Genomic DNA, 16,609 nt, shown 5'->3' with positions numbered 1-16,609 from the left:
TCCCACATACTTGTTCTAGTGAAGCAAGCTGCTATGTTCTAAGTCACCTTATGGAGAGGCCCATGTGATAAGGAACTGAGGGTGGTAAGTGACTTGAGTTGTGTGCCTCAGTTAACTCATTCGTAAAACGTGGACAATAATAATAATAATAATACTGATGGCATAGGGACTAAATGACTTAATACATGTAACCAGAATAGTGCCTGGCACACAGGAAATGTTAACTTAATATTACTACTACTACAGGTACTGGTCTACTCTTATCTTTTAAAGTTCAGAGAAAGATCACTATGTATCTCCTTCTAGAGAAAAGCACAATGTTACTGCTGGGGAATTAAGAATAAATGCTGCCTCTTAGGGAGTTAGTCTTAAATTTTCAACATCAGCTTCCCAAGCTTCTGCTAGTTTCATGCAATTCTAATCTTGAGATGGCAATGTCCTTGTCCATAGATGGCTCCTGAGAGCCCAGTGCCTTGCTGAGCCCAGAATATTCAAAAAGATTTCCAAAGTATTTGGAAAATATCCTCCACAGATATCTTTTCCCATTTGTTCTTCTTTTTTTTTTTTAATCACTTTGTGATTTTTACCCACAGATTTTCAGTACCTGGTCAGGGAGTTACCTACTAAAAAAAGTAGAGAGGACGTCTGGCCTCAGAGACGGCGAGGAATCACTTAACTGGAATGCTGAATAGAGACTGCACCTGCCCTGTCAGGGATCTACTCCAGAATCCTGCAGGGCTTTTTCCTCAAGGGATTCTGACTGGGCTGCAGGGAGTGGAGGTGTCTGCAAAAGGGAAAAACCAAACTGAAGGGTCATTATTGGTCATGTCTCTTCCCTTAACTGTACATCAAGGCTAATATTTCACACTCTCTACTTTTATTTATTTATTTTTTTGAGACGGAGTCTCGCTCTGTTGCCCAGGCTGGAGTGCAGTGGCGCAATTTGGGCTCACTGCAAGCTCTGCCTCCCGGGTTCATGCCATTCTCCTGCCTCAGCCTCCTGAGTAGCTGGGACTATAGGCGCCCGCCACCTCACCCGGCTAATTTTTTGTGTTTTTAGTAGAGACGAGGTTTCACCGTGTTAACCAGGATGGTCTCGATCTCCTGACCTTGTGATCTGCCCGTCTCGGCCTCCCAAAGTGCTGGGATTACAGGTGTGAGCCACCGTGACTGGCCCACCCTCTCTACTTTTCTAAGCTGTCTTATTGGGAATGAATGAATGAATGAATGAATGAATGCCTCAATGATATCTTTAACACACCTGTTATAGTGAAAGGAAGCTTCAGGTAACGAATATATTTGATTTTTTAAAAACCTGCCAAAAGGTAACGGATGGAATGTTAAGTAATAGCTAAATAAGCCTTGCAATTTGGCGGAAATGGACCTGAACTCAGATCTCAAGGAATTCTTCTACTTCTAGAGATCCAAGAATGCCATAAATGTACCGTCTGTTGACCAAGGCAGGGAAATCGTCACTCAAGTGGATTTCAATCTATTCTCTTTTGTCCCTTCCCAAACTGCTCTCCATAAGCTTGCAGCAGTTGCTGTGTGGCCTTAGAAGTAGTACCCGTAGCGGTGTTGATAATGAGGAAGAATAAACAACCTCTGAATACAAGTGCTTTGGATCAATCTGTAGGATCTAATTTGACTATCTCAAATCTAAAGTAATTAAGAGTTTTTTTTTCTTCTCTGCTTGAACTGGAGGCATTAAAGCAGTTATTTGGTTTGGCTTTAAAATTAGATAGATTAGGGTTTAAATCCCAGTTTAGCTGAGAACCCTTAGGGAGATTTCTTAACCCTGACCCTCAGTCTCCTCATCTGTAAAATGGCAGTAAAAATGCCTATTTCACGGGGTTGTTGATAGCTATTATGATGACTTGAGAGAGAACATTTAAGATGGAAGGGCAGGGCAGGGGTGGAGAGAGGCTGAAAGCTGGATCTACCTCTGGGAGTGATGATTTCTGAAGAATGGCATCGCCACTCAGTAAAGCACTTTGCGTAGTCCAGTATAACTGAGGGGTTGCGTGAAGCAGCAGTCCGGGCCCCAGGCCTTCCACATGACAACCAGCATCTCAGTCAGGGGAGCTCTCGGGTCCAATCAGTGTATTGTTGCCTCTGTTCTGCCAGTCTGAAAAGAAATCGTCCCATAGGGTTAAGCCTAATCCTATTTCCTCATGGGAGCTGCTTCTGACCACCCCAGCCAGTGGCAGTCTCGCTGGACACTCAACTTCTACTCCACTCCCTGGACACTAAACTTCATTGCTGCTTACCTTACTGTACTATGTTCTTTTTTTTTTTTTTTTTTTTTTTTTTTTTTTTTTTTTTGTGAGACAGAATCTCACTCTGTCGCCCAGGCTGGAGTGCAGTGGGGCGAACTCGGCTCACTGCAAGCTCCGCCTCCGAGGTTCACGCCATTCTCCTGCCTCAGCCTCCCAAGTAGCTGGGACTACAGGCGCCCGCCACTACACCTGGCTAATTTTTTGTATTTTTATTTTTAGTAGAGACGGGGTTTCACCGCGTTGGCCAGGATGGTCTCAATCTCCTGACCTCTCGATCCACCTGCCTCAGCCTCCCAAAGTGCTGGGATTACAGACGTGAGCCACCGCGCCCGGCCTTACTGTACTATGTTCATATTTTGTCTTTGAAACTAAGTTGTAGCTCCTTGAGGGAGAGACGTAGATTTTTATCTCATTTGAATCACTCCCAGTGATAATATACTCATTATCTGAAGCTTCCTCTCCTTATAACAGGTGTGTTAAAGATACCATTTTTATCTTCTTTGAATCACTCCCAGTATTCACAGATGCTAAGAAGTGTGCTCCCCAACTTGGTCTGCGAATCCCTAAGGTTCTGTAGAGCTGACTCAGGTACCTCACCTACGATGAGATCACTGGGCACCCAGTGCCAAATCCTGGGACCACCATCCACATCTCTCCTGCAGCTTCAGCCAGAATAGCCCGTTTTCATAGGTTTTGCCTTTGGATGTCAGTGGTGATGATGGCCATAGCGTATTTGTTGAACACTGGGTTTCCTCCCATTGTTGAGTATTTGGCAGCCCAATTTCCAACCGCCCAAGGGCTTTCTCTGGCAGCTGGAGCCAGCTGAAACTGCCAGAGAATTAACACCCTGGGAGCAGCCTTCACCCAGTGACTGACCAGAGTTAGCGTGTAAATACCCCAGCTTCCTTGTTTTTCTGAGGGTGACTCTGAAGTGCATGTTCCTCACTGGTTCCCAGAGTTCCCCAGTGAACTGGACTCCTCATGCACAGAGGTAACTGGCTTGATAACTTGCTCCTTACTGGCTTCCTTCCCTTTCCTGTCTCACTTTCTCACTCTTACTGGTACTTTCTGGGATCATCTCCCAAATCAGGGTCTGCTTTTGGAGAAACCAGATAGTAAATCAGCATCTGCTCATTGCCAGTCACTGTTCCAAAAACTTTACAGATGGGCCGGGTGCGGTGGTTCACGCCTGTAATCCCAGCACTTTGGGAGGCTGAGGCGGGTGGATCATGAGGTCAGGAGATCGAGACCATCCTGGCCAACGTGGTAAAACCCTGTCTCTACTAAAATACAAAAAATTAGCTGGGTGTGGTGGTACATGTCTGTAGTCCCAGCTACTTGGGAGGCTGAGGCAGGGGAGTCGTTGGAACCCGGGAGGCGGAGCTTGCAGTGAGCTGAGATCGCACCACGGCACTCCAGCCTGGCAACAGAGCGAGACTCTGTCTCAAAAACAAACAAACAAACAAAAAAAAAACAAATAAAAACAACAACAACAAAAAATAAAATAAAAAATAAAAATAAGTAAATAAATAAATTAAAAAACCCCAAAACTTTATAGAGATGTTGACTTTTCAATTCTTCAATCATCCTCTTAAATTTGTTTTTAAATTTTGCTTTCCTTTTTTAAATAAGAAAATTGAGACACGGCAAGGTTAGGTATCTTACTCGGGTTCACAAAGCTAAACAGTGCTGGTGCCAGGATTCAAAGCAAAGGGCTCCAAATTGACGAGACTCTGCAACGTGCTGATCCAGGTAGGTACTCTGCCCATTGGACGAGAATCATAGCTTCTTTGCAGAAGTCCTTGGCAAAGCTCATTTCCTCTCATTAACTCCTGAATCCTGTCTGTGTTGAAGTGTTTCAGGTCTAGATAACCTTTGTCTGTTGTTTGAAGGCATCTCTTTGTTAGAGGTGTCAGTTCTTTTCTTTTTTCTTTTTCCACACACCAAACTCAGTTGTGGAAGCCAGCACAGGGTCAATGCGGCAGGGAGAAGTGTGTGTCCTGATGTCTTGACTGAGTGACTCATTATTTCTGCTGGTTCCCTTGCCAGTGTCAGTTATTGTTCCTCCAAGGATGGTGGTACCAATAACAGAGATAGAAAGGTTGGGAGGAAGGAGAAGCCAGTAGGTCTGGAAAAGGGGAGCTCATGGGGAGGGTCCTTACTTACAGGATAAATTCTGTTTTAGTCATGTTGCATTTGAAGAAATGTGATACACTCAGTTGGAAGTCTCCAACATATAGTTAGAAAAGTAAATCTGTAACTTGGAAGACCTGGCAATAAAGATCTGAGCATAGAGGCTGTGGTGGCTAAAGTCATGAAAGAGGGTAAGATGAGTCTGCAGAAAATGAAGGAGGTTCAGATTTGGAATCTTAGAGAATGTCCATTTCTGATGTCAGAATGAGAAAGAGAGGTCATCAAATGAAATCAAGAAGGAAGAGTCAGAGATGTAGAAGAGTCTGGATAGTGCTAGGACCTGGACCCCAAGGATGGGGAGTAGTTCCAAGAAATAGTAATGAACCAACAGGGCCAAATACTGAAAGGGTTGAGAAGAACAAGAACCATAATTAAAGGGTGCTTAAGGTGTCTCAACGTTTGAGGTCATAGACTATAATGTTGAGGTAGAAACTAAGAAGTGGAAGGATATGAAAATTGTGAAGTGACGTGTAAGTCATTGATAGGGTTTGGCTGTGTCCTCACCTAAATCTCATCTTGAATTGCAACTCCCACAATCCCCACATGTCATGGGAGGAACCTGGTGGGAGGTGACTGAATTATGGGGGCAGGTCTTTCCTGTGCTGGTCTCATGATAGTGAATGAGTCTCATGAGATCTGATGGTTTTAAAAATGAGAATTTCCCTGCACAAGCGCTCTCTCTTTGCCTGTTGCCATCCATGTAAGGCGTGACTTGCCTCTCCTTGCCTTCTGTTATGATTGTGAGGCCTCCCCAGCCTCCTGGAACTGTAAGTCCATTAAATCTTTTTTTTTTTTTTTTTTTTTGTAAATTGCCCAGTCTCAGGTATGTCTTTATCAGCAGTGTGAAAAATGGACTAATACAGTCATGCGATTTAGTAAATTAATATTTTACATTTGTAAAGGGCTATTCTAAAACCGCCTTGACATGAGATTCACCAATCCCAAAACCTCCTCAACACAGTGTTTTACATGTAATAAGTACTTAAGTGAATGAAGTGATTAAGCTCAATCTTAATTTTCTTTTCCTTTTTTTTTTTTTTTTGTTGTCTGTTATTATAGTTTCAAAGAATAGTCAATAATCCCTTAAGGAACAAGCACTCTAGGTGGTCACTAGCAAATTCTCACACATGTGTTAGCCATTTTTAAAAGAATTCGACTACAGCAAATTCACTAAACATTATAACTTTATAGAGGACAATATTTGATGATTAAGAAGACACTCCAGGATCTTGCTCTATGTCTGGGTCATTACACTGAATTTAATTATGAAGAAAGCAGGGAAAATAAATACCAGACAAGGAGCCCAGAGATCTGGGCTTTGGTCCCAGTTTTCATCAATTCAGTTCACAGTTCACCTTAGGGGGCCTTAGTTTCATCATCTGCAAGTAAGGGGTTGACTCTATTGGTGATTCCCAAATTAGTGCTGGTCTTGATGAGGTTTTCATCTCCTTTGCGGGAAAAGGAGAGAGTGAGTGATAAAGAGAGAGAGGCAGAGAAAGAAAGAGATTATGTAGTGAGTTATTCATAAAATCAAATTTATTCTTAATTCTAAGATTTGTCCTTTTTACTGTCTTATGTTAAAAAGTCCTTTCTTTTATACAATGGTAATAGCCATTAATTAGCAGTTTGATTATCAATGTGCTTAAAAGCAACACAAAAATATGGCAACCCCATGATACAGCTGAAAATTGTCTGTAAATTTTTGCTGGTCTATGCACCCATTGAACTTAGACTCTACATTCTCAATTCCAGATTGTATGATAAGGTACAAATGTGGTAGTTTAAGATCTCTGACTTCTGTTTGGACCCCAGATGAGAGCAACAGGAGCCACCCAGCAGCACTGCAGGCCTCCTGAACTCTTAAGAGTCCACAGCATTCTGCCATGCTTGTTGGCGACAACAGCAGCATTCTGACAAGGAATTGCAAAGCAGAGCTCACATCCTAGGACACTGGAGCTCTGAATACTAAGAGAAATTGCGTGTCCTTTAGTGCAGAGAGAACGAAGATTTGCTTTGTTAGATTCGTTGGATTATTTTAAAGGAAATTTCACCAACTCAAAGATACTGGAAATGAGATCTGCTCAGAACAGGGTATAGGGACAAGTTGAACCTGGGAGTTGGCCATATAATTACTACCCTGGAACCAGCACGAAAGTCAATTACCTACATTTTTACCTACTGAAATGTGGGTCTTAGCTTGGCACCTGAAATAAATGACACAAAACTGTGTTCATCTCCTTACCCACTGTGTGCCCACCTATTTCAGCAGGAACTATTAAAACTGCGGCAAATCAGAGCAGATTGTTGCTGGCAGAAGCTTCAATAAATCTGTGCCACTGAATTACAGGAAGAATTAAAATGCAGAAATTAGAAGTCAAAGGCATTGAGTTTAGTGTGAGACTTATCTGATTAAGTGTAGTTTCATAAGCCACTAGATCTCAATCTCATAAAGCCCAAGGGAAAACCTGAGGGGGGTGGAAGGTGACAATTCCACCTTCCAGAGGAAGTCATAAATTTCAATATGCCATAGCAACAGAATACATTTCTCATTAAAGATGCAAACATAATACAGCTCAGAACAAGCTCCCTAGGAAACAAACAGGGAAAACCAGTGTTGGTGTTCATCATTAACTTGCAACACATGAGATCTGCCCAGAATGTTTTGCTTATTGGGGCAGGAAATCATTTGCTGAAATCAGAAACATTGTGTCTTTTTTTGTGAGTAAAGGCCTCAAAAAAAAAAAATCGAATGAGAATAGAACTTTAAGAGAGGCAAGAATACAAACAGACCGGAAAGGCAGGCATTGGAAACCAACACAAAGGAGGAGGACAGGGAGAGATCTGCAAGAAATATCTAGGTGTTTTGTGCTGAGCACTTGTACGAGATATTCTGCTGAACATTCTAATCACCCAGTCATTTAATCTTTAAAATACACCCAAAAGTGGATATTTTCATAAAATGCAAACAGGCTTTGAGAGTTTCAATTATTTGCTCAGAATCATGCAAATGGTAGAGTTTTGCCCAGGACTCAAACTCTTGTGTTTCTAATGTCAAAGCTGTTGCTATACACAATGATTACAGTATAAATGTACTTTTAAACAGAGGCTGACCTGCAGGAAAATGCAAATAAACTACTATAATGCTGGTGGCTTAATCTATTGCTTTAACAACCCTTTCCAACTGGCGACTCCTTGAAGATGAATCAGCTCAATGGATGGAACCTTGCAAGACGATCTGCCTCCTAGGCTTCCGCAAGTGTGCTCAGCGTGCCTCCATCTCTGCAGTGCCTCAGAGGTTGTCCCAACCCTCTGGAACAAAACCCCTTGAGTGATTTAGTTTCCGGAGCCTTTCACCAGAATGGCATATTAACTTTGGCCTCATAATGTAATCCTCCAATCTTAAAATATCAAAAAGAAAAAGAAGGAGAAGGTGAAAAAGAAGGAGTAGAGGAAGGAGAAAAGAGGAAGAAGAAGAAGGGAGGAGGAGGAAGAAGAGGAGGAGGAGGAGAAGGAGGAGGCGGTGGCAAGGACGACATTTCCATGTGTTCAGCTTCAGGAAGGTATCAGTGACTGGATCCTTGCCTGTGTTAAGCAGTTGCGATGTCTGTGGCTTTTATAAGCAAGATAATGCACATATCATCAGAAAAAGAAAAAATTTTTTTTGTACCTGTCCCCTCTCTATTGAAGAAAGGAATATGAATCAAGGATTTTGGTATGGCTTCCAAGTTTTAGGACAAAGGTATATTAGTATACCAATTTAGTAGCTTATTATAAAGATCTTGGAAACTAATGATAATTTTTTCTTAACATTAAAAAATGACTTCTATAAAATGTATATACCGTCATTCCTACTGGCACCAAATCAAAAGCAGGTGTAATCTCAGGAGTTATTTCTTTCTGTTCACAGGCTTCCCTGGCGACAATATCTTCTTGCCTTATCACCAGTAAAAGAGCTTCACAATTTGAACACCTGAACAAAAAGCAGGGAAAAGTGTTTTTTTTTTTTTTCTTTTTGCTAATGAAAAACATACATAAATCTTCAGTCAGTATATAGATAGTACTTGTGTATACGGTGAGATATTTTAAAAGATGGTAGCTAGCAGAGTCAGCTCCCTCAGCTCTACAGTTCTTTCCATCATTTCCTTTTATACTTTCCTTAGGCAAAACCTGAGTCAATGCAGACCGAAGCCATGAATGCAATTAATGGAAGAAATGCATTTTCAGCAAATGGATGATGACTCCTATAGTTAGGAAGTGAGGCTGAAATGGAGAAAGATTTAGTGTTGTGTAGAGTTTAATATATTGCTAATAACATGGGTGAAGGCTATCTTTATCAAGTGTGACCTCTTAGCTTCCGTGTCTCCAAGCATGGGAAGTCCTAGCTAGTTAAAGCTGAAGCCTACCTCCCCTATGGCTAAATGAACGAAGATTTATGAGGCTTTTAACCAGAATGAAGGGGCCAGGGTCTTTGGACAGCAAATAGAGTGGAGCTAACTGGGCTTCCTACAATTGAATCCGTGTCCTTGGCCTCATTGAGACCACCTGGGCAACTGGCTACCATGAATAATATGATATAGCAAATGAGATACTGACTTATATGAGTGTGGACATTTTCATTAGCATTTTAAAACTATAGCAGTATTACTGTTAAGACACAAATAAGAGGCCCTCTTATGTGAGAAAACCCTCAAGACCAATACTTTGAGAACCTGCCAGAGGAGAAAATAATACATGAATTTTATTTCAATAATCAGGCTTCAGATTTTGTCAGGCCTTTAAAATTATGTATGTAAATGGTATAAAAGTGCTATAATGATAAAAATGAAAAATTTCTGGTTTGGCCCCCACTACAGGCTTTCCACCTGCTGTTGATATTGGCCGCACAGTGCCCCAGCATTCAAAAACAGCAGGCTTTGAGGTCTGACTTTGAACCATGCCAGCATTCCAAAGGTACTTCATTTCTCTGTGGTGTGCACCTAATTGAAGTCATAATAATGGCTGATAGCTTTCTCCAGGGCTTTAGAAACCTGGGGCGCTTTGGGTTTTTCTTTAAAAATGTAGTAGCTACAATACCCTCTAAGACCTAAGGTCCAAATCCTCTGGCTCTCTAATAAGAGTAACTGGTTTTGAGAGAGACTCAGTTTAAAATATAGGCTGTGTGGAAGCAAACCCAACATGTATGGGGTATGGGGGGCATGGAGGTGGTGTATGAACCTGATGTTTTCCACTTTGCTATTCTAGAAGCAAGGCAGTATAGTGGAGAAAGTACTGAAACGTATTGAACTTGGAGTCAAACAATCTCCTCTTACTTGGAGAAGGTACTGAAAAGTATTGAGACTGTTTTACCCCAAGTAGGAGGAGATTGTGTGACTCCTTTTACTAGTTGTATGAATTTAGACAAGTAACTTACTATTAGTTTATTCTCTCCCAGTCTTAATGGGTGAACTAGTAGCAAAACAAGTATCAACGCAGTGTCTGAACTACTATTTATCTACACCTATATGACGACAGCATCATTATTGGTGCATCTTTGAGAAATCTTAGAGAATGGAAGAAGTACCAGTAGATTTCGAATAGAAGTAAATGTCCACCTTCCCCAGTTTACAGGCTGAAACAACAATCCGAGACTCTGCATGCTGAACTCCAGAACAATCTTAGATTTTGATGATTAAACAGCTTACTTTTGGGCACTCTAGAGGAACACAAAGACCATCAGGGATCCAAGTGGATGCACCAATGGTGTTACAGAACTCCATTCTTCCTTCTTATGTGGTAGGTTGTTTGACTGATACAGGAAGTGGTGTCCCAGGTTACATATCTGTATTTTAGTAAAGTATGTAAAAAAGGCATTTGTAGTAGCCCCTATGAACAAGAAGAAATTTGGGCTGCAAAGTCATATATTTATGTAGGTTATTTTTAAACTATAACTTTTATTTTAGGTTCAAGGGTATATGTGCAGGTTTGTTACATAAGTAAACTGCATGTCATGGAGGTTTGGTGTACAGATTATTTCATTACCCAGGTCATAAGCATAGTACTCAACGCGTATTATTTTTCTGACTTGGGTAATTTCTTGACCATTAAATAAGCATAATCAAAAGTATGAAAGTTAATCCAAGAGGGCCTCTATTAGTATTCTGAAGGTATGCTATATTGCAGGTTAGTAATAATTAGCACCGTGCATGGCATACTCTAGCTTTAAAAATATCTTAAAGGTTCACATATAGAGACATCAATACATGATTGTGTATTATAATTGGAAGGAATATATATATACACACTGTATATATATACACACACAGTATATATATACACTATATATATACACACACTATATATATATATATATATATATATATATATATTTATTTTGAGATGGAGTCTCACTCATGTTGCCCAGGCTGGAGTACAATGGCGTGATCTCAGCTCACCGCAATCTCCACTTCCCGGGTTGAAGCGATTCGCCTGCCTCAGCCTCCCAAGTAGCTGGGATTACAGGCAAGTGCCAGCACGCCCGGCTAATTTTGTATATATATATATTTTTTTAAAGTAGAGACGGGGTTTCTCCAGGTTGGTCAGGCTGGTCTCGAACTCCCGACCTCAGGCCCACCTTGGCCTCCCAAAGTGTTGGGATTACAGGCTTGAGCCACCGCGCCCACAGGTACTCAAGCACTTGCACATGATCAAGATGGAGAAGAGTTGACTTTTGCAGTTCACGTGGGAGGAAAAAAAAAAAAAGTAAATCTAGAAATTCTAGTTAACTCCAAACACAGTAAGTGTCATTGATTGTCTCCCCAAAAGCCAATCCAATATTAGGCTGCACATAAAGACTGCCCAAAACAAGGATGGAGAGCACAACAATTCAGGAAGAAGATAACCTGCAATGCTTATATGGCCATCAAAGATGACATAGGCTCTGGAAACTATACTACAGGGAAAGTTGGGGGTAAGAAGAACCTTAGCCAGAAGAAAAGAGTGGATGGTGGGCCATAGAGACAAGCATGGCAGATGTCTTCTAAGAGATGAAGGGCTACAATGTAGAGATAGTTTGACTTGTTCTAGGCAGGTTTCAGAAGAGGCACAAGACCCAAGCTGCAGCCTCTGGAAGGTAGCAGTTTGAGTACAATATAAGAAAAAAACATTGTTTTTCTTAGCATTTCTGATGTTCATCAGAGATTGTGGGACCGAAGCTCAGGAAAGAGATCTTAAGGTAGAATCAAGAGAGAGAGGTCGTCCACAAGGAGGCGGTAATATGAAGCTGTGGAATGGCTTGGGGTTTCCAGTGTCTTCCACCACCATCAGCCCAGAATTACCACCTTCCCAGTTGCACTTCCTCCTAAATCTACATCTCCTGTCTGGTGCCTTTTGCCTTGAACAGTCTCTTGCCTCGGAGCTTCTCGGCCATCAAACAGAAGGGGGCACCCTGCACCGTCAGTCTAGACAAGGACCAATCTGACAATCCCCAACCATGGAAAAGGACCTAAGGCTGGGTGGGATGTAGGAGCCTTCCAGGACCTGGAAGGGAACCTCCTGTAACTGTGCTCCTCTCTACCCCCGTTGGAGTCCACAGGGCTGGAACTCTAAAATGCAGAAGAAGGTTAGGGGTGGGCAGACAGGAAGGGTTGTGATGCCACCTGACTTCCAAACTGAGGATGGAACAGGAGCTCCCTGGGGTACAGAGAAAAGTCATAGCAACCCTGGACAATCCAGCGGTTTGGTAAAGTGTACTTACCAATTTTGAAGAGGGCAAGGGGTTCTCTTAATGTGTAGAGAGGACTATCTAGGGAGTTGCAAACTTTGTTATGAGTGGACAATCACCCTGGCTCCTCACTGCACCGTTTTCTCCTTGCCCAACAAGGCACGCGGGTCCCGGCAAGGGATTCGAGTCCAGATCTCTCTCTCTCTCTCTCTCTCTCTCTCTCTCTCTCTCTCTCTCTCTCTCTCTCTCCCCCCCCCCTTCTCTCTCGCTCGCTCTCTCTCTCTCTCACACACACACACACACACACACACACACACGCGCACACGCAAAGTGGGCAAAGCGAGCAAAGCGAAGAGGGTTGGTACCCAGTCTGGGCGCGCTGGAGCTAAGCAACTGGCCTTTGTTTGTGAATCGGAGCAGTTTAGGGGACATCCTCCGGTCGCCGCGGGGCGCGCGCCTCCGCTGAGTGTGCGGTGCGGTGCCCAGCGGTGCGGGGGAGGCTCCACCGCGCCGACCCAGGGCCCCCGCACCGCCCCCGCCGGCTCGACGCGCCCGGCGTTGCGCTCTCCACCGAGCGGGCGGCCGCAGCGCACTTGGCTGGGGCGAGAGGCGAGAGGCGAGAGGGGTGGGCGGACTGCTTGGTTGGCGTTGGCGCTCTGCAGTGCAGTGGAGTGTTAGCCCAGCTCCCTATATGGTCGGGGATTAGCTAGGCGCTGCTGAGGCTGAGGCTGAGCCAGGAGCCGGAGGAGGAGGAGGAGGAGGAGGACGAGGACGAAAAGGAGGAGGAGGAGAAAGAGCGCAGCAGCAGTCAGCGCACGCCGAGCGGCTGCCGCCGGGGGAAGCAGAGGCGCCGGAGGCTGGGGCACCGCCGACGCCTCGGGAGCCATGGCCGAAGGGGGAGAAGGAGGCGAGGACGAGATCCAGTTTCTGAGGACTGTGAGTCTCCGCGGCGGGGGCGAGGCCGTGGGCAGGTGGGGAGGAGCGCGGAGCGCGGCGAGGAGGGGCTGGCTGCGCTGCGCCGCGCCGCGGTGCCGGGTGCCCGGTGCCGGGCGCTTTATCCGCACCCGCGGGCTGCAGAGGCGGACCGGCCACCTACCCGCGGGGCCGCGAGGGGCTCGTGGAAAGGGGCACCATCTCCTGCCTCTCCCTTGTTCCCCTACTGCCACCCCTGCCCCAGACCCTCCACCTAGGACCGCTCGCTCTCCAGGCAACTTGCTACTTGGTCTGAAACCCTTGATGCCCAAACTTCAGCCGGGGTTTGTTCGTGGTTGTCCTGACCCAAAAGATCGGCGTTGGAAGCCCTCGCCCCGGGGTCGGCCCTCTGACACCTCCACACTCCACGCCAGCCCCATTCCTCTTCCAAGGCGCCCCCACGCACCGGGAAACCGTCGGGAAGGAGCCAGCGGGGCAGGGGGGAGCCTGGAGAGCCGAGTCGGAGAAGCGGGCGCAGGCGCTAGGTCCTAGCCCTGGGATCACTCAGAGGGGAATTCACCCAGCGCTGCCCTTCTCGTGTGTAGCCTCACGCGGGCAACTGCTGCTGGAGCCTGACTGACTGCCTGCCGTGGGTTCGAGAGCTGTGGCTTCTGTTCCCCGCTCCCGCGAGCCCCGCAGGACAGGGAAACCCCAGTCAGTGGCTCCGCGTCACTCAGGTCCCCTCCTTGGCACCTGAGGGCGCTGCTCCATCCCAGATTTGGGGGTGAGGGGGTGAAGTCTGTTGCAGCCACACCAGCCTTGCGCTATAGGAGATAATGCAAAGACTTTCAAGGTGGACGGCCACCCGGAGGGGTGGGGGCATTGGGGATGCATCCTGGCGCTGATTTCAGCCAAGTGACCTTGAGCAAGTCGCATAATCCGCCCTACTTAGCCTCAGTTTCCTCGTGTGTAAAATAAAATATAGCCAGCGTTTCAGGGTGATAAGGATTAAATGATATTGTGAATGTCATAATGTTTGGTAAACTGTAAATTGGTCTGTAAATCTTAGATAATTTTATATGCACTGCTTAGCTCTCAGGAATTAGAATGAAATTCTTTCTTTCCCTCTCTCCCTCCCCTATAAGGGTGCCCCGCCCCCACCATGACCTGGTCTTCGAAGATCACAACTTACCTCTTGTCCATCTTTTGAACCACTCTCCTCCTGTCAAAGTGCTTCCTTCCAATTCTTTTCAGTTTCTCTTCCAAACGTGGTTCTTTTGTCAAAGCTAGGACTTGGGTCTTATTTGGGTGGGGGGGCATGGAAGTGCCTGGCACCCTGCTGGTACTACTGAGAGGCTACAGTATTCATCTCTTCATCCTTGGTCTGACCTGCAGACCCAGACTCCATTCTCATCTCTCACACTGCACACAAGATGGCCCCGTAGTTGCAATTCATGACAACCCTATTTTTATAAAGCTGCCTGCTCCCCTCAAAGCCCCATGAAATCCTTTGCTTGTCCCTCTGACAGGTGTCTTTAGTAATGGATGGGTGGCAGCTCAGGTTCTTTCTGCCTTGTGTCCTCCATGATCAGTAATTTCTTCTGCTTATTATTAATGATCTTTTGGGCATTATTGCTTGAAAAAATTATCTTCAGACCGATAGGGTCAATGTTGAATAGATGTCCCAGGGAGTTGAGGCTTACGAAGGTGGTGGTTTTCGTGAGATCCTTATCTCATGCTTTTCTCTTGGCTTCTGAGCCATCTTCCCTGACTTTTCCTCTCCATCTGGCATTGTAAGTGTTTTTGTTTTTGTTTGTTTTTGGTACACCTGTAGCCAAGGTTTATTATAGTAGTGGTTCTTAAGTTTTGTGTGCTGGGCTTCCTGCCCTAGAGATCAGAGCTGGTGGACCTCTTTTAAAGTACACCCATGACAGCCTGTGGGGTTCAAGGACCCAGGTTCAGAACCCCTGTTGCAGAGAACTACATATCACTTATGGCTTAGAGCGAGTGCTGGAGGTAACCATAGGGGCAGTGATTCAAATGTGGCATTATTGATTCTTTTCCTTCTAGTTATCACCTTATGTATTTTTTAAGGTGTGTTCCTCATTTCTTCACCCTATGAGACACCTTAACATCTTAATTTTTAGTTCACTGGGAAGGAAATAGGTGATGAAACTGAAGCACAGAAAATCAAGTGACTTGGCCATAGCTGTTGACAAGTTATTGGTAATTTTCATTATACAATGTTAAATTACATTCCCGCTAGAGCTTGGCATTGAGCGTTACGCCAGATGTTATATATAGTCTTAAGAATATACTTAAGAATATAAGAGGAGTACTGCAGCTTTCTGAGCTTGGCATCCTCCTTCTTCATCCGTGAATTTGACAAAATGATTTATTGGAATCCAATAGCCATAAGCTTTTGATCTCTGCACAGAATTTTGACTTTAGGGTAGTTGGGAACACCAGGCTTGTGCTAGCGGTGGGATTTGTCTCTCCTTTGGATATGTCTGGGTTAGGGAAGTTATTTCACTTTGAACTCATTCAGTTACCTTTGCCTTAGGCTTTCTTTCTCCTCCTCAAACAACACTTTTAAAAGCATTTTGGCAATGTATTAGTTATATATAATGCTTCCTCAGATTGCCATGGTCCTGGATGTAAAGGTGGCTGATACTGGACCACGGAATAGAATAATATCTTTGTAACCATGAACTTTAAAGGATTGCCATCCCAGAGAGCAGAAGCTTTTAACCTACTTACAAAAAAAGACCATACAATAGCATTATGCCAAGGATCCTAATCAAATTGTTAGTGGTTGTAGCGTCATGTTTGTTATAATAGTGCCAAAAATGAAAGCAGCTAGAACTATTGATAGTGTGAAATGAGCCAGAATTACTGCAGTAAGCACTATAGGTGTGTGTGGTGTGGCTTTAAACACTTATTTGTGGTAGTGTTCATTTTGGTTATAGCCTCTGATACGTTTGGAAGCTCACCCTCTCCTAAGTAGAGAACAAGACCTAAACAAGGGCTTTGGAAGCTTAAACACATGCTAACTAGATGCTACTGTACCCCAAGCCTTAAGGAGGCAGTCTAAAACTATATACCCTCTTCTGGCCTTCTGAAATCACTGACAGTCATGTATGCCAGTTAGAATCAGGCAGCTAGACAGATAGAATCTTGAAGGCTAAAATGTTCCCTCCCACTGCTCTTGGCAGTGGCATCCTCCTCTCTTCCGATTGCTCTTGCTGACGTAGCCAGTGTCATTGACGTGGCTCTGAAGCTGCTCTGAAGCAGATAAACCTGCCAGCCGCTGATCTGAAAGCAAGAAGTTATGGTGAGAAGTGACAATTACCCCATCTTCAGACAGTCGGTGGAGCGGCTGGCACCACATTCTGCTTCGAGAGTGCCAGGAGAAAACTTTTCTCTCCTACTTTTCCTCTTAGACTACAGTATCCATTTAAAAAACAAAACACGACAAAACTCTAATCCTTAGCTTATTGTTTTTAAAATGTCACAGTGTTCTCCT

The 16,609-nt window shown here is 44.4% G+C and overlaps 1 protein-coding gene and 1 long non-coding RNA gene across 14 annotated transcripts in view; one reads left to right on the top strand and one right to left on the bottom strand.

Annotated features, from left to right (window-relative positions):
* Positions 1-545: 545 nt before the first annotated feature.
* LOC116275968 lies at positions 546-4,471 on the bottom strand. The gene is made up of 3 exons (XR_004185435.1): positions 3,945-4,471; positions 1,944-2,128; positions 546-784 (listed from the first exon to the last, which is right to left on the bottom strand). It is a non-coding gene; the product is annotated as an uncharacterized LOC116275968 (long non-coding RNA).
* Positions 4,472-4,797: 326 nt separating this feature from the next.
* Positions 4,798-16,609, top strand: part of RYR3 (ryanodine receptor 3) — a 569,735-nt gene continuing 557,923 nt past the window's right edge. For 11 of the 13 annotated variants that reach the window (XR_002523591.2, XM_021941701.2, XM_021941703.2 and 8 more), the window contains exons 1-3: positions 4,798-4,942; positions 9,326-9,422; positions 10,073-10,244. Coding sequence is in view for 12 of the 13 variants with exons in the window: in XM_021941701.2 (XP_021797393.2) it covers positions 10,137-10,244 (108 nt within the window). In the remaining variant the exon portion in view is untranslated. Of the gene's footprint in view, positions 4,943-9,325; positions 9,423-10,072; positions 10,245-12,407; positions 13,108-16,609 lie in introns of those variants that run through there. The other 2 variants (XM_021941707.2, XM_021941708.2) reach the window with 2 other exon arrangements.

This window comes from Papio anubis, chromosome 7, assembly GCF_008728515.1.
Source record: "Papio anubis isolate 15944 chromosome 7, Panubis1.0, whole genome shotgun sequence".
Taxonomy (NCBI): Eukaryota; Metazoa; Chordata; class Mammalia; order Primates; family Cercopithecidae; genus Papio; species Papio anubis.
This window is presented reverse-complemented; position numbering and strand designations above follow the sequence as displayed.